Below are 25,518 nucleotides of genomic sequence, written 5' to 3'. Positions count from 1 at the left end.
AAAGCTGGATTGCTCCTCTCTGTCTGGCAGAGCTACTCTGAGCATCCACCCATGGAGTGAGATTTGTCTCCCACAGCTCATTTTACCTCACTGCGTGATTGCTTCATTAAAGGCATGGGGGTGGGCTTGGTCTCTATGTATGGGCTGTGACATTACTGACACAAACTGGGACCATATAGGTCATTGTTGCAACCCAGGTCCTGTAGTGGCACCAAATCTTGTATAAAGGGAGTCAAATAAGGTGTCTAAGACAAGGTTATGGTTTGCTTGTTATGATTATGCTATCTGTTTGCACGCATCATTTTGGTATTTAAAGTTATAAGTATTGGCTTTATACTGTCTGTATTTCAAAATTGTGCTATTCTTCTGGGTGGCACCCCAGACAATTTGGCATCAGCACAGCCTAGCTTCCTTGATGCCCATTAAGGACCATCAGCTACACAAGTGACCCATTGAGAGAAGGCAGATACACCTTGTGACTCAGCAAGGCATGCAGGGACACACCTATAGACAGAACTCCAAGGTTTTTCCATGCCATGAGCTAGACAGCTTGTTTTTAGGACAAAGAAAGCAGAGGCCACATGGCAAGAGACTATAAAAGGCTGCTGCAGCTCCTCCATCTTGTCTTCAATCCTGCTTCTAACCTCTAGAGGAACTGTGCTACACTGAAGCTCTGAACAAAGGACTGATTGACCCATCCAAGCTGTGGATGTATTCCAGAGACTTGATTTGAACCTGCAATTTATTCCATCACTGCTACAAGCCTGAACCAAGAACTTTGCCATTACTGTATGTAATTGATTCCATTTAACCAATTTTAGCTCTCATCTATATTTCTTTCTTTTTATGAATAAACCTTTAGATTTTAGATTCTAAAGGATTGGCAACAGCATGATTTGTCGGTAAGGTCTAACTGGTATATTGACCTGGGTCTGGGGCTTGGTCCTTTGGGATTGGGAGAACCTTTTTTCTTTTACTGGGGTATTGGTTTTCGTAACCATTCATCCCCATAACGAGTGACACTGGTGGTGATTCTGGGAAACTGGAGTGTCTAAGGGAATTGTATGACTTATGGTTAGCCAGTGGGGTGAGACCAAAGCCCTCTCTGTTTGGCTGGCTTGGCGTGCCTTAGTAGTGAAGAACTTACTGCAGTTTTACTGGACTAAGGAATTAAGCAAGTCATGCAAGAAGCAGCAGTGAAGGGGGATGTAACTGCCATGCTCTTAGCAATTTGTCCTGCATTGATACTCTCAGTTGTGTCCCACCAAAGGCAGCATCGTGTATATATGAACGGATGAAAGCGCTGTATATATGGGCATGTATATATGAACGGATGAAATGCCTGCTCTGGTGCTCATATTCCTCGGCCAACATCTCACGTAGCCTGCACTTTTATGGACTTACCACCTCCATTTTTGTAACAGAGATAAGGGAATCTCCAGACATTGCCCAGGCCGATGATCTCCCCAGCCACGGATAGCATAAACTCTATTTTATTACTCCACTGGCCTCTTGCCTCCATTTCAGGCTTCTCTTCTTTGAGCAGCACCATGCCCCCATTTGGCTCAGCCTCCACAGCTGCTTTACTCTCCATGGCCCAACTGAGCAGGGGAAACTGGGAGGGAAAACAGAGAACATACTGTAAGAAGCTGTTACAGAACACACAGGTGAAATGAGCTGGGAAGGGACTCAGCCACCCAAATTCGTATTGTGACAGAAGGCTCAGCTCAGGGCAATTCCCAGCATAGTCCAGGGAAACTCCATCTGAGAACTAGTTGCACCATACAAGGGGCTGTTTCTTAAAAGACAGAAGCCAACTGATTCGTCAGCTGAAACAGAGTCCTGGCCCCACCTTCATCTCCACCTCCCTTTGACTAGACCCACCTCCTCCCCATCCTCTTATTCCCAATAGCCTCCCTGTCACTGATGACAAAACCTTTTTAAAATGTCCGGTGTGACGGTTTGGGTCACAGAGACCCCCTTGGGACTGCCACCTGATGTCCTGAGACTACCTCTGAGCCCGTTTTCCCTGCCAGCTTGGGACTTCAGTACCCTGTCTTGAAGAGCAAGACATGCTAACCTACTGCAAACACAGACCCAGGCCTGAACCACGTCCCCCAAAACTGCATACTTAACTGAAAACAGCTTAAGAAGTGCTCCTGTCTCTAGCACCCAGATCCCAATCCAAACCCCAAATAAATCCATTTTACTCTGTATAAAGCTTATACAGGGTAAACTCATAAATTGTCCGCCTTTATAACACTGATAGAGAGATATGCACAGAGTAATGGGATGGACATTAGCAACATATCTCGAAGAACAACAGTTACAAAAGATAGGTAACTGTTTTTTCTTCTTCAAGTGCTTACTCATGTAGATTCCATTCTAGGAGACTCACAAGCAGAATGAACGGAGGTGGACTCAGAGTTTAGAGTCTCACAGCTTGCAGCATGCTCTGCCAAAGCCAGCATCATCTCGCACTTGCTGGGTCAGCGCATATTGTGTGACACGAACGTGTGAACGGATGACCAGGTCCCAGCGTGACAGATCTCTTGGATCAGCACCTGCTCCAGGAAGGCAGCTGATGACACCTGTGCCCTAGTCAAATGAGCCATCACGATCACCAGCGGGGGCACCCTTGCCAGCTCGTAGCAATAGCGGATGCAGGCCATGATCCAAGATGAGATTTTCTGGGCTAACTCTGGGCAACCTTCCATCTTGTCAGCGACAGCAACAAACAACTGTGTTGACTTACAGAATGGCCTTGATCTATCAATGTAGAAGGCCAATGCCCTTCTGACATCCAAGGTATGCAGCCTGCTCTCCTCATACTTTGCATGAGGCTTTGGACAAAGAACTGGTAAATAAATGTCCTGACCAGTGTGGAACTGGGAGACAACCTTGGGCAGAAAGGCCGGGTGTCGACGCAGCTGGATCTTGTCCTTGTAGAAGATTGTCTAGGGCAGCTTTGACATGAGCGTCCTGGTCTCGGACACCCTACAGGCCGAAGTTATAGCAACCAAGACAGACACCTTCCAAGAGAGAAGCAGAAGGGAGCAAGAGTTTGAAGGTGGGCCCCATGAGCCTGGACAGCACAAGATTCAGGTCCCAAGGGGGGACCGGGTCTCATACATGCGGGTAAAGGTGCTACAACCCCTTCAGGAAGCTCCCCGTCATGGGATGGGTGAAGACTGACCTGCCTCGAAGCGGAGGGTGGAACGCCAAAATGGCCACTAGGTGTACCTTGATCGAAGATAGCGACAGACCCTGGTGCTTAAAGTGCAGTAAATAGTCCAGGATGTCCTGCAGCGGGGCCTCATCCACATGAATGTGTTGGTCTGTGGCCCAACACATGAACTGCTTCCACTTTTCCTCATATGTAGCCCTGGTGGACGGTTTTCTGCTGCACAGTAAGACCTGCTGGACACCAGTGGAACACCCCCATTCGTCTGCACTTAGCCATGCAGCAGCCAAGCTGCCAAGTGCAGCGACTCTAGGTTCGGGTGCAGCAGGTTGCTGTGGTTCTGTGATAGCAGATCCAGTCGAAGAGGCAGCTGCAGCAGGGTGGCTGCCAAGAGACTCAGCAGCATGCTGAACCAGTGATGATGAGACCACGCCAGAGCTATGAGAATGATCAATGCTTTGTGTTACTTTACCTTGTGTATTTGCGGCACTGGCGGGAAGGTGTACATCTGCGCTCCTGACCATGGAATCAAGAAGGCATCCGACAGGGAGCCCTTGTCCCTGCCCTGCAGAGAACAGAACATGTGGCACTTCCTGTTCTGTCTGGACGTAAACAGGTTTACCTGGGGAGTCCCCCACCTGTGGAAGATCAGGCTGACCACCTCTGGATGAAGCGACAACTCGTGGCGAGACGAGAAGGTCTTGCTGAGGCGATATACCAAGATATTCTTGGCTCCGGACAGGTGGGCGGCTACCAGATGAATGGCATGTCGCACACAAAAATCCCGGAGACTGAGAGCTTCCTGACAAAGGGCCGAAGACCTGGCTCCGCCCTGCCTGTTGATGTAGTACATCGCGATTGAATTGTCCATCAGGACCTGCATCACCCTGCCCTTCAGGTGAAGCAAAAATGCCTGGCAGGCCAGGTGAACCGCTTCGAGCTTCCTAACATTGATATGAACGGCCAGATCGCTGTGAAGCCAACAGCCCTGGGTGCTGAGCTCACCCAGATGGGCTCCCCAGCCCAGGTCAAATGTGTCTGAAACCAGAGTAAGCGACGGAGTCGGGAACATGAAGGGAACCCCCTGCAACACCAACGCCCAATCCAATCACCAGTCCAAGGATGAAAGGACGTGGCTCGGCACGGGAATATAGACTGAGGCCAGCCATGTCTGCAGAGTTCATAGATGAAGATGGGCATGGTGGACCACGTATGTGCACGCAGCCATGTGGCCCATCAGTTGCAGGCATGTGTGGGCTGTGGTAGGTGGATGGCTCTTTACGTGGGCAATCAAGTCCGACATGGCCTGGAAGCATGCCTCCAGAAGGAAGGCCCTGGCTTGTGTGGAGTCGAGAACTGCTCCGATAAACAATATGCATTGGACTGGTGTTAATGTGGACTCTTCTGTGTTTATTAACAAGCCCAGATCATCGCAGATGGATTGCACCAGGTCGAGGCTCCATTGGACCAGCCCTTGATGAGCCAGTTGTCAAGATACGGGAAGATCTGGACCCCCTGACGTCTCAGGTAAGCTGCAACCAGCACCACGCATTTTGTGAACACCCTGGGGGCCTAGGACAGGCCAAAGGGTAATGCCATGAACTGGAAGCAACACCCAGCCACTATGAATCACAGAAAGCGCCTGTGGCCCGGGAATATGGAGACATGGAAGTAAGCGTCCTTTAAGTCGAGAGCAGCATACCAGTCCCCCCGGATCCATGGAGCGGATGATGGAGGCCAGGGAAACCATGTAGAACTTCAAGTTCTTGAGAGACTTGTTGAGGCCACGCAGGTCCAGGATGGGCCTGAGGCCCCCTTTGGCCTTCTTCCTTCAGGATTAGGAAGTAGCGGAAGAAGAATCCTTTGCCTTATATGTCCCCAGGGCCGGTGCAACCACGAGGCGAACTAGGCGATTGCCTAGGGCACCAAGTGGTTGGGGGCGCCAAAAAGCGGTGCCCTGGCTCGGCAGGGAGAAGCCGCCTTCTGGAGGCACCAGAAAGCCAGAGCATCAGCTTGTGGGGGTGGCGAGCCCCAGCCATGGAGGAGCTGGTACAGCGCTGGGTGGGGGGTGGGGGGAGTGGAGCAGCCCTGCAAAGGCAGCAGCGCTGCTAGTGGGAAACAGCCGTGCCCCCCGCCCCTCCTGCCCAGGCTGCGGACCGGCGCCCCCCCACCCCCCACCCCAGGTGGCTCCTGCAGGAGATGCATGTGGGCAGCGGCCCCTGTGCACCCTCCGGCTCCCCCCTCACCGTGCTTGGGCTCTGCGGCTCCTGGGAGTGTGAGCCTCCAGAGCAGGCTCAGGGCCCCATGCCCCGGCAGTCGCGGCAGCTCACATGCCTGGGAGCCTCAGAGCCCGAGTGTGGCAAGGTTAGCCAGGGGGTGCACGGGAGCCGGCGCATAAATGCTTATTTAGGGTTCTTCAATAACTTGATATCCCATCACATTGCATTTTTGGCCTTTTGTGTTTTGTGTTTGAAAAGCAGATTCTGTATTCACCATTGAAAAATCTTGGTTACATTCCAGAACAATGGTACAGAATTCAGAAGAAGCCCTGCCTAGATTATAGCTAATCATGCAAGATGGGAATATTCTTCAAATTTCAGATAAAAAAAAGACCAATTACATGGTTGAGGAGTAAATATAAAGTATTTTAATGTGTTTATACACAGTGAGTTTGTTTATACTTGGACCATCACATCTTTAAAAAAGTCTTGTTTTACTAACTTTAATATTGTTAAAAATTCACAAAGAAAGAAAATGATTTTGAAAGTTGAGTATGGAAAAAACAACCTTCCCCTCCCCTTTTCTGCCTTTTGAGGTATTGTTACTCAAATATTTGCACAGCATATTTTGAAAGTCAAATGAAAAACAATGAACTCATATCAGCTAAGCCACCAGGTAGTTAGGTTTCCAGAGGATGGGGAGAGAGAAATACATATTTTTTTATCTAAGAGATAAATATGGTAGCATGTCCTCTAGGGATGGTGTGCCATGCACACGCCCTATTCCTGCTCGCTGGAGTTCTTGGGAGGCAATGTGCCTATTCAATTGAAAATGAGGCATATGGGTGTCATGTTGGCCCAAGGATGTGTCTATTTAAGAGCTAGCTCTTCTAGATGTTCCTCTGAGTTGCCTTGCAAGGGAGAAGAATGTGTGTGTTGCAGGAATTCTGAGGAAAAGCTGGGAATAGAACATGGATCTGCTCACTCCCAGGCATGTGACTCATACACAAGACCTTCCTTCTTAGCAGCGTGTATGATTTACATTGTAAGAGGAAAAAGATTTATAACCCAAGAATACAATATCCCCTCTGCCCTTGTATTGTATGGCTGTATTCATGACTGATCATTAAGAAATATCTTTTTAATAATCAAGAGGTAACAGGTGCAGGCTGAGGCACTTGGTGCGACCTGCCCAGCTGACTCAAAAGCCAGGCGAAGGGTGGACTCCATCAGGAGAGCCCTGAGGCGGATGCCCTGCTCCTTCTGGGTGTGGGGCCAAAAGCTTTTGCAGATCTGGCACCGTTCCTTAACGTGCGACTCCCCCAGGCACTTAAGGCAGTTGCTGTGGAGTTCACTCACAGGCATGGGCCTGCTGCAGTCTGAACAGGGCTTGAACCCGGGAGACCAGGGCATGCCCCGCCTGTGGCGAAATCCCACTGGGACCCTAACTACAGCTGGCACTGCAGGTACCACTAAAGGCAAAAATCTCTGACGGCCGCACACATGGGCGCACGCACAGCTAGAATGGAACTGACATGAGCAAGCGCTCAAAGAAGAACAAACCTTCACACTAGGATCCAACCTCGCAAACAAACAAACCAAAAGACACAAAGTCCCTGAAATTAGAGAGAGAGAGAGAGAGAGAAATTTTTACATACACTTCTATAAATGTGTGAAATGCTCAGATACTTTAATGAAGGGCAGGATATAATAAGATTAGACAGGCAAGATATGGCCACATGACAATTAAACATCCATGGCTGGCCCACGCCCGCAGACTCAGGCTTGCAGGGTTCAAGCTGCAGGGCTGTAAAAGTGTGGTATAGACATTTGGGCTCAGGCTGGAGCCAGAGCTCTGCAGTGCTGATTTTTCAATTCAGGAGACAAAAGAAAATCTGGGAGAGAAAATTAGGTTTGGTTCTAACTGAAATAATTTTCCCCACTGCTGAAATGGAAAAAAAAAATAGTTTCAACTTGAAATGATTTGGAAGAGGGAGTTCATTTCAGGTGATTTCCAGGCGCTCTTTACCCTTTTTGTGTGTGTGTATTTTATTTAGCTAAACTTCTAACTGAAATATCCTCTTAAAATGAAAAGTCAAAAACAAAACATTTCAAAATGGTCAAAATGTTTCATTTTGAAACAAAACGTTGAAACATTTCATTTTGAAATGGCAAAAGACCGGTTTTGATTCTTTCAAAACTTTTCCATTTCTTTTTTTTGGCCAAAACTATTTGCCAAATTTCACCCAATTTCATGAATAGTTTCAGTGTCCCCCACAGATGCATTTTTCATCAAATTTACTATTTGCTGAAAAAATTTAATCTGTACAAATAATGACCAGCTAACAGGTTTTAACCATGACTTCTCTCTTTCTACAGTACGTCCTAAATTGCGTTGAACATCCTATTCATTAAAAAGTATTAGAGAGCACTCACTTGATGCATTTCCCCAGCATACCCATGGTCTTTTTGATTGGCTAATGAGTTTAAACCTAGCCCAAACCCACATGAATGGGTCCCATTAACATCAACACCTTCACACTAGTAGCTGACATTTGAGAGTGGTAAAGAAAAGTCAGGGGTAAGGTAGAAAGCCATGACTCAGCTGAAGGTGCCATCTTAACTTCTGCACAGGAGAATGGCAGGGCCGTCCTTAGGCATACACAGCACACGCAGCTGCGTAGGGCACCACCAGGACCATAGGCGCCAACTTCTCATCTTGCCATGAGGTGCTTGACCCCCATCCCTGCTCCAGGCCCCGCCCCACCTCTTTCCGCCCCTGCTCCACCCCCTTCCCCAAGCGTGCCCCATCCCCACTCCTCCCCCTCCCTTCCAGAGCTTGAACACCGCAAATCAGCTTTTCACGGCGCTCCAGAAACACTGGGAGGAGGGGGGAGGAGTTGGTAAGCATGGGGCCGCCAGCACGCAAGAGGCGCTGGGGGCAGAAGAGTGGGCGGGGGAGCTTGGCACCAGTGGGTGCTCTGTTACACCCACTACATTTTCCCTGTGGGTGCTCCAGCCCCAGAGAACCCACCCACAGAGTCCACGCCTGTCATAAATATAAAGGGAAGGGTAACCACCTTTCTGTATACAGTGCTATAAAATCCCTCCTGGCCAGAGGCAACATCCTGTTACCTGTAAAGGATTAAGGAACTTAGGTAACCTGGCTGGCACCTGACCCAAAGGACAAATAAGGGGACAGGATACTTTCAAATCTTGGTGGGGGGGGCGGGGAGGAGGGAAGGCTTTTGTTTGTGCTCTTTGTTTATGTGGTTGTTCTCTCTTGGGACTGAGAGAGGCCAGACAGAAATCCATTTTACTCCAACCCATCCTAATCCAAGTCTCCAATATTGCAACCAGTATAGGTAACCCAGGCAAGGTGGAATAGTTTATCTTTTGTTTTATGTGAATTTTCCTTGTGTTAAGAGGGAGGTTTATTCCTGTTTTCTGTAACTTTAAGGTTTTGCCCAGAGGGGGATCCTCTGTGTTTTGAATCTGAATACCCTGTAAGGTACTTACCATCCTGATTTTACAGAGGTGATTCTTTTACCTTTTCTTTAATTAAAATTCTTCTTTAAAGAACCTGCTTGATTTTTCATTGTTCATAAGATCCAAGGGTTTGGGTCTGTGTTCACCTGTACAAATTGGTGAGGATTATTATCAAGCCTTCCCCAGAAAAGGGGGTGTAGGGCTTGGGGGTATATTTTGGGGAAAGACATCTCCAAGTGGGCTCTTTCCCTGTTCTTTGTTTAAAACGCTTGGTGGTAGCAGCATACTGTTCAAAGACAAGGCAAAGTTTGTACCCTGGGGAAGTTTTTAACCTAAGCTGGTAAGAGTAAGCTTAGGGGGTCTTTCGTGCAGGTCCCCACATCTGTACCCTAGAGTTCAGAGTGGGGAAGGAACCCTGACAGCGCCTATGACCAGAACAGCAGGTAAGAGCGGGTCAGCTCCCGCACGCCCAGCACGCGCTGGAGTCTCCTCACTAGGCAGAAGGCAGGGGCCATATTCACAGAGCCGAATGCACCATTCTGCATGAGGGAAGAGATATGGGGGTAAGGTCTCTGTGGGGAACTGTGACCTTCCACTGGGCGGCTCAGTAGACTCTTTGCTGCCTCGTCCCTCCCCTCCACGCTGCAAGTCCAGGCTGCCGCTCGGTGCGTATCAGCCATGGGTGGTGGCTGTGCCCCAAGTCGGGCAGAGGGGCACCAGTTTAATAATACTGTGTAAGGCTCCATATATTCTAAGGACAGCTCCGAGGGTGGGGAGATCCTTACATGACTTACGTTAAGCATTGATCTCTACACAGAGATTCACCTGCGACTGGTCACGGGAAAAGTGTCAGCTAATGAATTATTCCAGTGAAATCCTAGTCGTGGCTAAAGTTCATTTGTGGAACCATGGAATAGACTTTGGTCTCTTGGCACCAGAGATGGGTCCAAGTTGCAAAGTTAGGTTCAGGAATCATATTTAGGGTTTCCACTATTGCCGGGCACAAAAATCAGGAATCAGGCCAGGTCAAAAACTCATGATATTAGCATAAAAAACATGATTTTTTAAAAAAAATACATTTGGGGATTTTTTGTATTTACTCTTTGGTTTGTTAGTCTTTAGCGTGCAATCGGGTCACATTTTCAAGCTTTTCTCCACAACTATGAGAATTTGAGAATTACATGAGAATTAAGATCTTTCTTTCTCGCTCTCTTAGTTATTTATTTTTTAAAACCACAGCACCTCCAGGAGCATTAAGAAAAGAAACAGATATCACAAGACTCATGAGAAAATCATGGGGGTTGGAAAACGTGTCATGGTTTGGCCCACTAGAGACAGGCCTGAGCCAGAAAGCTCAGACCTACAGTTGGATCTCAACGTCCCCAAAGTTAAGAGAGGCTCTGGTTAGGGGCCATTTCTACTTTGTACCTACTTTCTGAGCCAAATCAAGCCCTGGTGTAAGTTCTTGCTTATAGCAAGCTGAATTTCACCCACGGTCTTCATTACCCCTACAAGACTAATTATAGAGCACAGTGAAACTGGATAACTATGGGCTTTATTATTTTTTGGGGCTGCTCTAACAGGTGGTGTCTTAATAGTTTGTTAACCAGGTAATGCTACAAACGTCAATCATTCTCCATGCATTTTAATGGAGAAATGCACACCAGGGTGAAGATGAAGCAGAATTTTGCTTGGAGGGGGAAGGGAGGTGGGAAATGGGCAGGGGAAGAGGGGAAGCTGACACAGTACTGTGCAGTACAGAACATTATCATCACTGTCTTATTTGCATCTATAGGTAGCACAATGCAAATAAAATGATCTGATAAACGCTAACTCTCTGTACATAATAGGCCAAGGGCAAAGAAAGGAGCAGACAGCTGAGAAGGATACTTTTATCTAAGTTTCATAACAAAACTCTCAGGGATAATGCATCTTATCTCTACATTTCAAACAAATAAAGAAATCACAGCATAAATTGTGGGGCAATGTGTTTTCTCCTACGGGCATGCATAGCAAAGCAAGGACTGCGTTCACTTCTGCAACTGGTTGGGGGCTAGAAGGCCCCATCGTGACCTGCTGTCTTTGACATCAATATGCAAAACCCCCATTGACTTAAACGCAAAGGGGATTGGGCCCTGAGCAAAGCAGGTGATCCTGTCTTTTCTAAGAGAGATTGCAGCAACAAGAGTAAAAGCATGGGTGGTAGAAGAGTTTAATAGAATTCTACCCTACCGTAGAACTCTTTAGGTTGGCTTAAAAAACTCCTTCGTGTAGCTCTCACTCCCTGTTGAATTCTAGAGTAATTTAGAATTTCTGCAGACTTCTAGTAAGGGCTTGATCCTGCAAGGTGTGGAGTATAGCACTTAAGCATGTGCTTAACTTTAAGCTTGTGAGCGGTCCCATGGTTATGTGCTATGCTGGATCAGAGCCCATATGTCTAGCAACATACAGGATCCAGCCCCACATTTCTCTAGAACAGTGCTGCCTAGTGGACAGAGCACTGGACTGGGATCCAGGAGACCTGGTTTCTACTCCAGGCCACTGACCTGATGGCAATCTTTGGTAAGTCACTTCCTGCCCTGTACCTCAGTTTCCCCATCTGTGAAATGTGGATAATGATACTGACCTCCTTTGTAAAGTGTTTTGAGATCAGCTGATGAAAAGTATTATATAAAATCTAGTATGATTCTTATTAGGCACAGAGATCCCTTAAAGTTTTGTTATCTACAGAAATCCCTAAATTGTCCCAGGTTGTTGACTGCTGAAGCACAAGTGCATTTCCCTCTGGCTCAGCGGGGTGGGGAACCTGTCAGACAGCACACTGTCACCGTCAGTCAGATCTCCTACCAACATGTCATTCTGAATTCTAGCCACTTCTGAGAGCTTTCTCTTGACAGCCTTCTCTAAGCTTCCCAAGTGGGCAAAGCATCTTTCATTGCCACCTCATCTGCAGCATATAGGCCACCCAGCTAATGATTTCATCGCAATGCTTCTGCACAAGAGCAAAGAAGGAGAGAGGAAGTTTAGATGCCTCGTTTGATCTGTCACAGTCTTCACTACACGCTGATTTGCTGTAGCCCAGTGCACATCATCACTCAGGATGATGCTTTTGTCTGTGCTGACTGGAGATGTTGTTCGATGCTGGGAGCAGAAGGTTTAACTTCATTTATTTGAGATGGACCTGAAGCAAAACCACAGAGTCAGCCTCCTTTTATTCATATCTCTTTGTATTATAGAAGTCCCTAGGGGACTCTGGTTAAATCAGGGCCCCATTATGTTAGGTGCTACACATACACCAGAGAGAGAGAAAGTCCCTAAATGGACAAGGCCATGGGTGAGAGAAAAGGCAGCTTATCTCCATTCTAGAGATTGTGAACTGAGGCAGAGAGAGATTCAGTCCCTTGCTGAAGATCTCACACAAAAATCTGCGGTAGAACCAGGATTGGAACTCAGATCTCCTGAGTCACAGTCCAGTACCTTAACCTTGCAGAGAGTCAAACTGGTATTTATTTTGGTTTGGTTCAGGTTCGGGACCAACTGTATTCAATGTGTTCGGGTTCAGCTTCGGTTCCAGCCACTCAAAAAAAATCACCAGTTCAGATCAAATTTTAATCTTAGTGAAGTAAATTAGAAAAAAGGGGAGTTGAAACTTAAAATTGAAACTATTTTTATTTTTCACCATTTATTTAACTTGACATGAGTTGTCCTCGTGGTTTGGTGTTGTCAAACACATTTTTTTATTTGTTTGCGCGGACTAAACTAACATCTAATATTTGCTACATAATATTGGACTTCTGCAGTGACAGGATACATTTGAGTTTGGGGCCTGGGCTTTAGTTCAGGGAGAGCAAATGGAGGGAGAGGCTGCCCCAGGGGTTGGGGATGGGAGGGAGGAGGTCCATCTAAGGGGGAGAAGGGTTGGGGTGCCAATACCTTTGCCTGTGGGCTTGACACGTTATTGTTAACTTCTGGGACAAGGGAGCATTCCACCTCTTCTCTCCCCAGGGGGAAGTTGTAAGATTTTGCCATATGGTTGTTATTGAAATATGTTGTAAGGCTGGGAGACGCCTACAGTTAGCTCTCCAGTGGCAACAAAAGAGGGGACCCACACCCAGGTGAGCGTTAAATGACTATCACCAGCCATTGAACAGCAAGGGAACTGTAAACAAGGGATTTACAATTCAATAAGACACAGTGTGCAAGCACCACACAATAGGGATGACTCTGTGACTCAGCAAGGGCCTACCAGGACATGCTTGGGCCAGTATCTTCCCTGGTTTCAGAGTAGCAGCCATGTTAGTCTGTATTCACAAAAAGAAAAGGAGTACTTGTGGCACCTTAGAGACTAACCCATTTATTTGAGCCGGGCACTGCCCTGCCCAGCTCGCTTCATGAGGCCATTCGGGGTCTAGCCCCAAAGGGCCTCAGAAAATGGGTCCAGGCTCTGGTCCTAGACAAAGAGGGGGGCAGCAAGGCAGGGACAACTGACAGCCATGTACCCCTAACCCCAGGGATGGAGGGCAGGCCTGGAGAGCTTTCCTGCTCTTCTCGCAGGCAGTTATGATCACTAGATGGGTTTACAGGGACACAGTGCCTCCAGCAAGCACCTTGCCATGTTGGAAAGCCCGACTCCTGGTACCGAGTTTATGGGAAATGCTCATGGGACATGAACTGAGAATAAAAAATACAGGATGGTGGCGTCATGACATCTCCTCTCTCCTCCCCCACTTGCACTGAAGGCAACAGGAACACGAGAAAGACAAAGACTTTGAACTGGGGAGACGGGTCTCAGGCTGAACAGAGAATTCAGCCTGTGTATTAAGAACTATAACCTGTCTGCAACATCTAGTGGGGCAAGAAAAGCTGCTTGATTCAAAACTTACTGAGTCTGATAACATTTAGGATTTGGAATGCGTGTTTATTTTTATTTCTTGGGTAACTATTTCTGGCCTTTATGCCTACCACTTATCACTTATAACCTATCTTTCTGTAGTTAAGAAACTTATTTTAATGTTTTATCTTAACCAGGGGTTTGCTGCTTGTCATTAGCAAAGCATTGTGAGCAACAGCCCAGGCTGGAGAGTTAAGGGGGCACAGCAGTCCCACCGTCCCAAGCTGCATGCCGGGGGTCCCATTATACCTATTCCCCCTCACCCAGCTGCCATCCTGATTTTTCACACTTGCTATCCGCTCACCCTACTCCAGTTCTGGTTCAGGTTCAGTCGGTAGAACAAAATTATGGATCAGGTTCAATTCCAGTTCAGATAAAAATAGCGGTTCAAAGTGGTTCTCTGGTTTCAGTTAGTTCTGGTTCCTCTCCCAGTGGCGCTGGAACATTTTGAATAGGGGGGGCGGAAAAAGCCAGGCCCCTAACCCCTGAGCTGAGGCTGGGAGCAGGGCTGTCTCTCCAGGAAGGGGGGACTCAGACAGGGGTAAGGGGGCTGAGTCTGGGGCCAGCAGCCAAGACCCTGTGTGGGGGGCCAGGAGTGGAGCCTGGGCACAGGGCTGGGAGCCAGGACTCTGCATGCGGAGCCAGTAGCGGAGCCCCACGTAAAACCTGGGGGTGCTGCAGCACCCGCCCATACTCTTAGTTCCCACCCCTGTGCCCACTCCCTGACCACAAACTACCCTGAACCTCAGAGACATCAGAACATGGATGTGGACTTTGCAGACGGCCCTTCTCTCTATAATAGGCCAAATGAAACTGCAGTGACTCTGAGGTAGTGTATACAATAGCAAGCATGGGATAAACACCTAGACAGACAGATGGCAAGGAGTGCTGTCTAATAACAGCAAGTCACGGTGCTTTTGTAGCCTAATTTTCCTATAAAAAAAAGATGTGATTGAAAATGTACCCGTTATGTCAGATGGCATCCAGGCTCTCTTCTTGGGCCCCCAAGTAACTGGCAGGGCTGCAATTGAAACAGATGCTCAGGGTTGTGTTGCTTACTCAGTAACAGCTTCTCTCTCTCTACCACCCAGCACAACAGTTATGCTGCCTTTGGTCAGTTCACCACCTTTGCTTTGCCTGTTGCTTCTAAGAAAAAAATCTCTGCACAACCCACAGCCGTGAGGCCCTATTTCATTCCTTTCCCTCGTGCTTTCAGGTCAGAGGAAATCCTGGATGGTTTCTGGTTTCCTTTGAACACTGTCCATGCTCAGGGACCAGCAGCAGCCTCGCTGCATCATTTTTAGACACAACGCGGGATGCATTCTCCATCTCCTCAGAGGTGAGTTTTTCCCATCTCCACCTGTTTTGCGATCTCAAATACAGCGGTGCAGGCAGACCTCATTTCTTGCTGGGAGGGACACAAAGGGGTGACACGTAACCTCCCCACGCTCTCCCCGTCCGTCCCCTTCCCATGATACGCATCATGGGCCACATTGCCGGGGAGGGTGGCTCTGTTCTCCTCCCACTGCCCTGGAGCCTTCTGCTGTACAGACCCCAGGCAGGATTCAGGAGATGCAGCTGTGTGGAAGGACTGGGGGCTACCAGCGTGGAGCCGCCTGGCAGTCCACGTTCTGCTCCTTTACCACTGCTGATCAGGGCTCTCTGGAACCGCAGCGGGGAAAGGAGCAGAATGTGGGGCCACCGGGCAGCCCCACGCCGGCAGCTCCTCCGGCACAGCTGCTGTACCGCTGTCAGCCGCACCCCCCACCAGCCCTGTCCTCTGGCCGTGCTGCTGTACAGACCCCAGGCAGGAGGACTCAGGAGATGCCGCTGCGAGGAAGGGCTGGGGGCGGGCTCCTCCTGTGTCTTTCCGGTACACCATGCCAGCTATAAATACCTTACTCATATGGTGTACTGTACCGTACCACCGTTCTTGCACCACCGCTCAAATACCTCAAACTGGAGTAAAAGTCACTTGATAGGAGCATTCTGCAGTCTATTAACATAAAGATGCTCCCAGTCCGTACTTCTTGGAGACCATCATTCTCAGACTCTTTCCTTCTTCAGAACGCACTTTCACCAGTAAAGTTTTCCTCCCGTTTACATGAAAAAGATTCTATGCTCCGTAAAAATATCCTGGATCTGTGTTACAGCTACCTTTTCTGTTCTGTTCCTGATTCTCTGACCACGCTCACTGATGCCTTTTATTGCAGCTTTCCAAACTCAACACTTCTGTCTGGTGCCTTTATCTGCATCTGTAGGCAGCTTGTCTGTGTGCAACAACACTTTGTCAGCTTCCAGGGCAGGTGGGCGGTTTCCTATCTGGCTGCTTTAACACATGACACTGCACAAAAGAACTGCAGCTGGGTGGGTCAGCATGCGGCCTGAAACACTGTTTGCAGGTGGCCACCTTTCACAGGAGGGACTTAATGTGGGAGAAATAGGGAACCATATGGGGACTGAAATTCAGACAGCCACTAAAACCAACGACCACAACCTGGAGGTAGCAGTAAGTACAGGCTACACCATTCAGCACTTGGCACTTCTATACAGCTTCTCTTCTTCAAAGTCCAATACTAGAATGAGCTGTTCTGTTCTCTCACTGGCCATATTTTGTTCTGTATGTGTACAGCCCCTAGCACAATGGGGCCCTAGTCCTAGGCACTATTGCAATAATAACCACCACCCCACGCAGAACTGAACAAAGCTTACCTCTCCCAGACCAGACACTGCAGGGTGCATCTAAAAAGAACTAAGAAATTATTACATACATTTATAACAGTGCCTGTTGTTGTAGCATTTGATATCACGCTATTTAATAAACCCTTCATTAGATTTACTTATAGGATAATGGGGAAGTAGGAAGGTCATTCATAAGTACCTAAGAGCCACAAAGTGGAAAACTGGTTTAATCATCTCTATAAACTTGTGTCCAATTCTCTCCTCCTTTTCCTCAATGTTTCTAAAGCTTTTCTTTCTGTAAGGGGACTGTTGCCCCCTTACTAACATTCAGTGGGGTGTTTTAGTTGCTAGCTCCCAGTACTAAAAGGGGAAGGGTCGATGGGGAATCAGGACCCTGAGACTGCCAGTCCCTAGGAGCAATGGGGAGAGACCAATGCTCCAGGTCAGCCTGAATGACAGGGCGAGCAGGCTATCAGGGAGTCACGAGGCCAGGGAGGTCCCGTCCTCCATGTGAGCTGGAATTGCCTGGGTCAGACAGAGTGGGGCCGAGCTAAGGAGAAAGCAGAGGCCCAAGCTGAGCTGGGGAGCAGAGCTGGGCCAGATCCAGAGGGACCAGAAAAGCAGCCCAGAGAGAGCAGACCCTGTCCTGGGAGCAGAGCTGCAGCCCCAAAGCCAGAGGCGCAGCCCAGAGAGAGCAGACTTGCCCTGGGAGGAGAGCTGCAGCAACCAGAGCCAGAGGGGCCAGAAAAGCAGCCCAGGAAGCAGGTCAGTGCTGGGAGCAGAGCGACAGAAGCAGCCTGCAGAACAGACCTGTCCTGGGAGCAGAGCTGTAGCAACCAGAGGCAGAGGGGCCAAAGAAGCAGCCCAGGGAGCTGGAGGCAGAGCAGCAGCAGCAGTGCTGAGACCGAGTGGTGGAGCTGGGGCTGAAGCAGTCCGGAGCTGGGTGGGGTGAGCAGCTGGCGAGAGCGAGGGGGACCCTGGGCAGCAGGCCCAGCACAGGGAGACGTCTCAGCCAGGAGGCTCTGCAGGCCAGGCTTGGATCGTAACCCCGACAGGGCGGGGGCGACACTGGGAAGGAGGGTCCTCCCACTGAGAGCGTGTGGCCACCACCAGAGCGAGTGTCCAACCCACAGCATCCCTGCAGCACAGCCAGGGCCTGAGAAGGAGGCCTGGGACTTACAAGGAACAGACTGTGAACTGCCCTGACATTCCAGAGACACTGTGATGTTCCCACCCACAGAGCGGGTTGATGTGTTTCCTTTCACCTTTCCCATTATTCCTTATTCTTTTTAAAATTAATTGTTGATTAAATAACTTGCATTTGTATGTATGTATGTATGTAATGGTCAGTGGGTCAGAGAAGTGGCCAGTGCATAGAGTGTACCCTGGAGTGGGGACTCCCTAGCCCGTCTTGGGTGACCACAGCAGGGTTGGGGGTCGAGCCCCCCAGGAATCCTGGGCCCAGCCTTGTTGGGGTTACGAGGACTCTGCCAGACAGGAGAGAGGAAGGGGAGTCCTCAAGAGCAGGGAGGCCACTGGGTAAAGGAAGTGGGAGCGAGGACTCAGATCCTTTCACTAGCCCACTTCACCAGGGTAGTGCAGAAGCCAGGAAAGTTCCCCAAAATAGCGGGACTATTCCCCCGCTTACATATCCATTCAAGTGCTGACAAAGTGGTTGTACTGTCCCAGCAAGCTGCCATGGGCAGTGGGTAGAAGAGGCTTGGGGAGGCTGAGCCTCCCCAAATAAGGCAAGAAATGCCAGATGCAACACACTTCTCTTTAGAGGCAAGCCAGCCCACTGTCTTTGGAGCACCACCACCGGAAGCTCCTGAAAAGGTGTGGGGCCGCTGGTGACCAGACTGAGGCTCCACTCCCATTTGGCCTCTTCCCCCGTGGCCCTGCCCATGCTGCGCCAGTTCTCCCTATCATTGTGCCCTCGCTCCCCCGAGGCCTTCCCCGCCCACTCCTCTCAACCCTCTGCCCCAAGGCCCTCCCCACCCATCACTCACTCTTCTCCGCCCCTTCCCCCGCCTCCCGTTGCTCGCCCTTAACTCAGGAAAAAAGGGGGAGGGCAAAAAAAGGGGCAAAGAGGAGCGAGCGGCGGTCAGGAGGGTCTCAGGGGAAGAGGTCAAGCCAGAGCAGGGCCTCAGGGCAGAGCGGAGGTGGAGCACGGGCAGGGCCTCGGGGGGGGGGGGGGGGTCGAGCAAGGCTGGGGCCTAGGGCGGAGCAGGGGGCAGAGCCACAGTCCAGCTGCCGATGGCCCCCCCTGCCACTTCTAGAGATCTTCCGGCGCTCACGCCACCTATGAATAGAAGCTTCTATAGTGAGCAAGCTCTATATGTCCTTTTGGTCTGACCCAGGCTGAGCACTGGGGCTCTTCTGCTTATGCTTAAAACTTCTTGCTGCTCACCCTCCAAGCAGCATAATAATACAGTTCCTCCTTGTTAGGGGTTTTTCCTCCCTACCCTCTTCTGCTTCAAGTTGCAAATTTAGCTGATGGGTAGAATTCACTTGCATGTCTGCTCTTCACAGGGGCTGCAGGGTGGGGGGAGAGCCAGCAGCAATATTTTTTGTGGTCTGATAGTTTGCCTGATATCGATGGGACTTCTTCGTCCGGCAGGACATTGTCCTTTCTGTTGGAGACTAGTATTTCACACTAGTTAATGCTTCTATCCCGGCTGTTACAAAGGCTTACAATGCAAATGTTCAATTATCACCTTACGACATGGGACAGAGAGGTTAGACGTGAGATTGATACATGCAGGAACTTACAAACATTCAGTACAGCCTAAACAAAGCACATTTGTATTAATCTAATACCAATTTGACCAATAGTAACACCCAGGTTGGCCAGACCGGTTTCAGCTATGGATTTGTCAGTGTTCCACTGAGGCATGGAGTCCTTAGCATAAGCTGGCACCTGACTGGCCAGCATCACAAGGGCAACAACAATGGGGAGAGATACCGGGGGAAGGAAGTGCATAGAAGGAAATATTAAAAAACAGGATTATTTAGTGCTGGCCTACACACAGATTTTGCACCACTAGTACTGTATTGGTTTAGAAAGCAGTATAGTTAAAGCGGTACAAATGTGCCTCTGCTGGTACAGTTTATGCCTGTAAATTTACAGGAAAGCTACAGCAATGGAAGTGTCTTTTTACCCATATAACTACATCCACACTAGGGGGTTGTACTGCTTTAACTATATCTGTTTCTAAAGCAATATATTTTGAGCCATACCAAGCTGTGCAGACCAGCTCCCAGTGTAGAAAGGAGAACGGCAAAGAGGTATGGGGGTGGGGAGGGAAAGCATGCGCTCAACATACCTATTTACCCTAGCCTACAAGACAGCACTCAAAATTAAAGAGCTGCTTATTTGAAATTGAAAAGGGCAAATTATTTTTTTGTTGTACTCCTCTTATAATTAACTCATGATACTTGCTGTCGCAGGGTATTTTCAAGGTGTACGCTCAGTGAGATTCATGGAGGCCAGTGGCAGGAATGAGAAGTTGAACAATGGACCAGATGTTGCTCTCATAGCCCTGGTCTACACTAGGACTTTAGGTCGAATTTAGCAGCATTAAATCGATTTAAACCTGCACCCGTCCACACAATGAAGCCCTTTATTTCAACTTAAAGGGCTCTTAAAATCGATTTCCTTACTCCACCCCTGACAAGTGGATTAGCGCTTAAATTGACGTTGCCGGCGCGAATTTGGGGTACTGTGGACACAATTTGATGGTATTGGCCTCCGGGAGCTATCCCAGAGTGCTCCATTCTGACCGCTCTGGACAGCACTCTCAACTCAGATGCACTGGCCAGGTAGACAGGAAAAGAACCGTGAACTTTTGAATCTCATTTCCTGTTTGGCCAGCGTGGCAAGCTGCAGGTGACCATGCAGAGCTCATCAGCACAGGTGACCATGATGGAGTCCCAGAATCGCAAAAGAGCTCCAGCATGGACCGAACGGGAGGTACGGGATCTGATCGCTGTTTGGGGAGAGGAATCCGTGCTATCAGAACTCCGTTCCAGTTTTCGAAATGCCAAAACCTTTGTGAAAATCTCCCAGGGCATGAAGGACAGAGGCCATAACAGGGACCCAAAGCAGTGCCGCGTGAAACTGAAGGAGCTGAGGCAAGCCTACCAGAAAACCAGAGAGGCGAACAGCCGCTCTGGGTCAGAGCCCCAAACATGCCGCTTCTATGATGAGCTGCATGCCATTTTAGGGGGTTCAGCCACCACTACCCCAGCCGTGTTGTTTGACTCCTTCAATGGAGATGGAGGCAGTACAGAAGTAGGTTTTGGGGATGAAGAAGATGAGGAGGAGGAGGAGGTTGTAGATAGCTCACAGCAAGCAAGCGGAGAAACCGGTTTTCCCGACAGCCAGGAACTGTTTCTCACCCTAGACCTGGAGCCAGTACCCCCCGAACCCACCCAAGGCTGCCTCCTGGACCCAGCAGGCGGAGAAGGGACCTCTGGTGAGTGTACCTTTTAAAATGCTATACATGGTTTAAAAGCAAGCATGTGAAAAGATTACTTTGCCCTGGCATTTGCGGTTCTCCTAGATGTAGTCCTAAAGCCTTTGCAAAAGGTTTCTGGGGAGGGCAGCCTTATTTCATCCTTCATGGTAGGACACTTTACCACTCCAGGCCAGTAACACGTACTCGGGAATCACTGTAGAACAAAGCATTGCAGTGTATGTTTGCTGGCATTCAACCAAAATCCGTTCTTTATCTCTCTGTGTTATCCTCAGGAGAGTGAGATATAATTCATGGTCACCTGGTTGAAATAGAGTGCTTTTCTTCAGGGGACACTCAGAGGAGCCCATTCCTGCTGGGCTGTTTGCCTGTGGCTAAACAGAAATGTTCCCCGCTGTTAGCCACAGGGAGGGGGGAAGGTTGAGGGGGTAGTCACGCGGTGGGAGGAGGCAAAATGCGACCTTGTAACGAAAGCACATGTGCTATGTATGTAATGTTAACAGCAAGGTTTACCCTGAAAGAGTGTAGCGACTGTTTTATAAAATGTGTCTTTTTAAATACCGCTGTCCCTTTTTTTTTCTTCACCAGCTGCATGTGTTTCAATGATCACAGGATCTTCTCCTTCCCAGAGGCTAGTGAAGCTTAGAAAGAAAAAAAAAACGCACTCGCGATGAAATGTTCTCCGAGCTCATGCTGTCCTCCCACACTGACAGAGCACAGACGAATGCGTGGAGGCAAATAATGTCAGAGTGCAGGAAAGCACAAAATGACCGGGAGGAGAGGTGGAGGGCTGAAGAGAGTAAGTGGCGGGCTGAAGAGAGTAAGTGGCGGGCTGAAGAGAGGGCTGAAGCTCAAATGTGGCGGCAGCGTGATGAGAGGAGGCAGGATTCAATGCTGAGGCTGCTGCAGGACCAAACCAGTATGCTCCAGTGTATGGTTGAGCTGCAGCAAAGGCAGCTGGAGCACAGACTGCCACTGCTGCCCCTCTGTAACCAACCGCCCTCCTCCCCAAGTTCCATAGTCTCCACACCCAGACGCCCAAGAACGCGGTGGGGGGGCCTCCGGCCAACCAGCCACTCCACCACAGAGGATTGCCCAAAAAAAAGAAGGCTGTCATTCAATAAATTTTAAAGTTGTAAACTTTTAAAGTGCTGTGCTTAAAGTGCTGTGTGGCATTTTCCTTCCCTCCTCCACCACCCCTCCTGGGCTACCTTGGTAGTCATCTCCCTATTTGTGTGATGAATGAATAACGAATGCATGACTGTGAATGCATGACTTATGTACTCGGTGTGAAGCAGCAATGACTTTATTGCCTCTGCAAGCAATGATTAAAGGGAGGAGGGGAGGGTGGTTAGCTTACAGGGAAGTAGAGTGAACCAAGGGACGGGGGGTTTCATCAAGGAGAAACAAACAGAACTTTCACACCGTAGCCTGGCCAGTCATGAAACTGGTTTTCAAAGCTTCTCTGATGCGTACCGCGCCCTCCTGTGCTCTTCTAACCGCCCTGGTGTCTGGCTGCGCGTAACCAGCAGCTAGGCGATTTGCCTCAACCTCCCACCTCGCCATAAACGTCTCCCCCTTACTCTCACAGATATTGTGGAGCACACAGCAAGCAGTAATAACAGTGGGAATATTGGTTTCGCTGAGGTCTAAGCGAGTCAGTAAACTGCGCCAGCGCGCCTTTAAACGTCCAAATGCACATTCTACCACCATTCTGCACTTGCTCAGCCTGTAGTTGAACAGCTCCTGACTACTGTCCAGGCTGCCTGTGTACGGCTTCATGAGCCATGGCATTAAGGGGTAGGCTGGGTCCCCAAGGATACATATAGGCATTTCAACATCCCCAACAGTTATTTTCTGGTCTGGGAATAAAGTCCCTTCCTGCAGCTTTTGAAACAGACCAGAGTTCCTGAAGATGCCAGCATCATCACCTTTCCCAGCCATCCCACGTTGATGTTGGTGAAACGTCCCTTGTGATCCACCAGAGCTTGCAGCACTATCGAAAAGTACCCCTTGCGGTTTATGTACTCGGCGGCTTGGTGCTCCGGTGCCAAGATAGGGATATGGGTTCCGTCTATAGCCCCACCACAGTTAGGGAATCCCATTGCAGCAAAGCCATCCACTATGACCTGCACATTTCCCAGGGTCACTACCCTTGATATCAGCAGATCTTTGATTGCGTGGGCTACTTGCATCACAGCAGCCCCCACAGTAGATTTGCCCACTCCAAATTGATTCCCAACTGACCGGTAGCTGTCTGGCGTTGCAAGCTTCCACAGGGCTATTGCCACTCACTTCTCAACTGTGAGGGCTACTCTCATCTTGGTATTCATGCGCTTCAGGGCAGGGGAAAGCAAGTCACAAAGTTCCATGAAAGTGCCCCTACGCATGCGAAAGTTTCGCAGCCACTGGGAATCGTCCCAGACCTGCAACACTATGCGGTCCCACCAGTCTGTGCTTGTTTCCCGAGCCCAGAATCGGCGTTCCACAGCATGAACCTGCCCCATTAGCACCATGATGCATGCATTGTCAGGGCCCATGCTTTCAGAGAAATCTGTGTCCATGTCCTGATCACTCACGGGACCGCGCTGACGTCGCCTCCTCGCCCGGTATCGCGTTGCCATGTTCTGGTGCTGCATATACTGCTGGATAATGCGTGTGGTGGTTAATGTGCTCCTAATTGCCAAAGTGAGCTGAGCGGCCTCCATGCTTGCCTTGGTATGGCGTCCGCACAGAAAAAAGGCGCGGAACGATTGTCTGCCGTTGCTCTGACGGAGGGAGGGGCGACTGACGACACGGCTTACAGGGTTGGCTTCAGGGAGCTAAAATCAACAAAGGGTGTGCCTGTACATCAAGGAGTATTTCAGGCAGAACTGCACGGAGGGTTCCAATAAGAAATGGTGCACCTAAGTTATCGTTGTTATTGGAACAAGGAGGTTAGCCTGGCCTCTGATTGATACATGGCTAGATTTACCTCGCTGCACCTTCTCTGTGAGTGACTGCAGTGTGATCTAGACAGGGGAGGAGGCAAATGAGTACAAAACAAATCTGGTCTATTTCTTGTTCTGACCCACTCCATCTATCTTTTACATCTTTGGCTGGCAGCAGACGGTGCAGAAGGACTGCATGCCATCCACATCTCATGGCTGCTCGGCAGAAGATGGTACAGTACGACGGCTAGCCATCTTCATCTCTTGCCTGCCTGGCATAAGATGGTACAATACGACTGCTAGCAATCCTCATCTCTTGCCTGCCTGGCAGAAGATGGTACAGTACGACTGCTAGCAGTCTGTATCGCCTGCCCGCTCACCATAAGACGGTTCAATAGGACTGCAGGACTAAAGAGAATGACCTGGTCAAGTCACTCCAAATTTAGTCCCTGCGCCCATGTCTGCCCAGGCGCTCCCAGCCGACGTGGCCAGGAGCACCTCGGACACGACGAGGACGACTACCAATCGTATTGCACCGTCTGCTGCCAGAAGGCAATGGGTTGCTGCTACTGTGCAGCAAAGCCGTACCGCGTTTGCCAGCACCCAGGAGACATAGGGTGACGGTTACCTGAGCGGGCTCCATGCTTGCCGTGGTATGGCGTCTGCACAGGTAACTCAGGAAAAAAGGCGCGAAATGATTGTCTGCCCTTGCTTTCACGGGGGGAGGGAGGGAACGGGGGCCTGACGATATGTACCCAGAACCACCCGCGACAATGTTTTAGCCCCATCAGGCATTGGGATCTCAACCCAGAATTCCAATGGGCAGCGGAGACTGCGGGAACTGTGGGATAGCTACCCACAGTGCAACGCTCCGGAAGTCGACGCTTGCCTCGGTACTGTGGAAGCGCTCCGCCGAGTTAATGCACTTAATGCACTTAGAGCATTTTCTGTGGGGACACACACACTCGAATATATAAAACATTTCTAAAAAACCGACTTCTATAAATTCGACCTAATTTCGTAGTGTAGACATACCCATAGTACTAGTGGTAAACCATAGTAACTCTACTGAAATCAGTTTAGTGGTTTTGGATTTACACACATGTGGGTGAGATCAAAATCTGACTCTGCATCTGCCAACACAGTGAACTAGGATTTTAATTACAAGGATTATTGATCCTCACGCTTCAGGGAACAAGCACCCTGCTGAATTTAGGAAGGAGCTTCTCCTGCCCTGCCCCTTTTGCTTCGTTATGGCACACATTGTATCTACTGGTCAGGCAAGGTTCACGTTGTATCTACTGTACAGAGAGAGAGAGAGAGAGCGCGAGCCAGATTCTGCTCTCACATAGACCAGGGTAAATCAGGAGGAACTGGTAAAGTCACCAGCATTACACTGGTGTAAGGAAGAGCAGAATCAGCTCCCTCTGCCTTTGTATTAAAGAAAAGTAACTGTTTTGATCCAAGTAAGTTAAAGAAACAATTACTGCTCAACTCCCAGGCTGGTTCTACTTGCTACCAGAGAACAAAGAGCTCCCAGCATGTTCCGAAGGAATAGGGAGCTGCACCTCACAGAAACACCACGGCTCACATTCTTCCAGGTACGTGCCACACACAAATACGCCCCCCTGAGCAACATAAGTTT

At 49.3% G+C, this 25,518-nt stretch overlaps 1 protein-coding gene across 2 annotated transcripts in view; it reads right to left on the bottom strand.

The window, feature by feature from the left end:
• SLC6A12 (solute carrier family 6 member 12) overlaps positions 1 to 25,518 on the bottom strand; it is a 78,720-nt gene that overhangs the window by 49,027 nt on the left and 4,175 nt on the right. The window contains exon 2 of one of the 2 annotated variants that reach the window (XM_073320977.1): positions 1,405 to 1,615. In XM_073320977.1, coding sequence (XP_073177078.1) covers positions 1,405 to 1,594 — 190 coding nt within the window. In that variant the 5' untranslated portion in view covers positions 1,595 to 1,615. Of the gene's footprint in view, positions 1 to 1,404; positions 1,616 to 25,518 lie in introns of those variants that run through there. The other variant, XM_073320985.1, reaches the window with a different exon arrangement.

This window comes from Lepidochelys kempii, chromosome 1 (genome assembly GCF_965140265.1).
Source record: "Lepidochelys kempii isolate rLepKem1 chromosome 1, rLepKem1.hap2, whole genome shotgun sequence".
Classification (NCBI taxonomy): domain Eukaryota; kingdom Metazoa; phylum Chordata; order Testudines; family Cheloniidae; genus Lepidochelys; species Lepidochelys kempii.
Note: the sequence above shows the minus strand (reverse complement) of the source record. Positions and strands in the feature narration are given on the sequence as shown.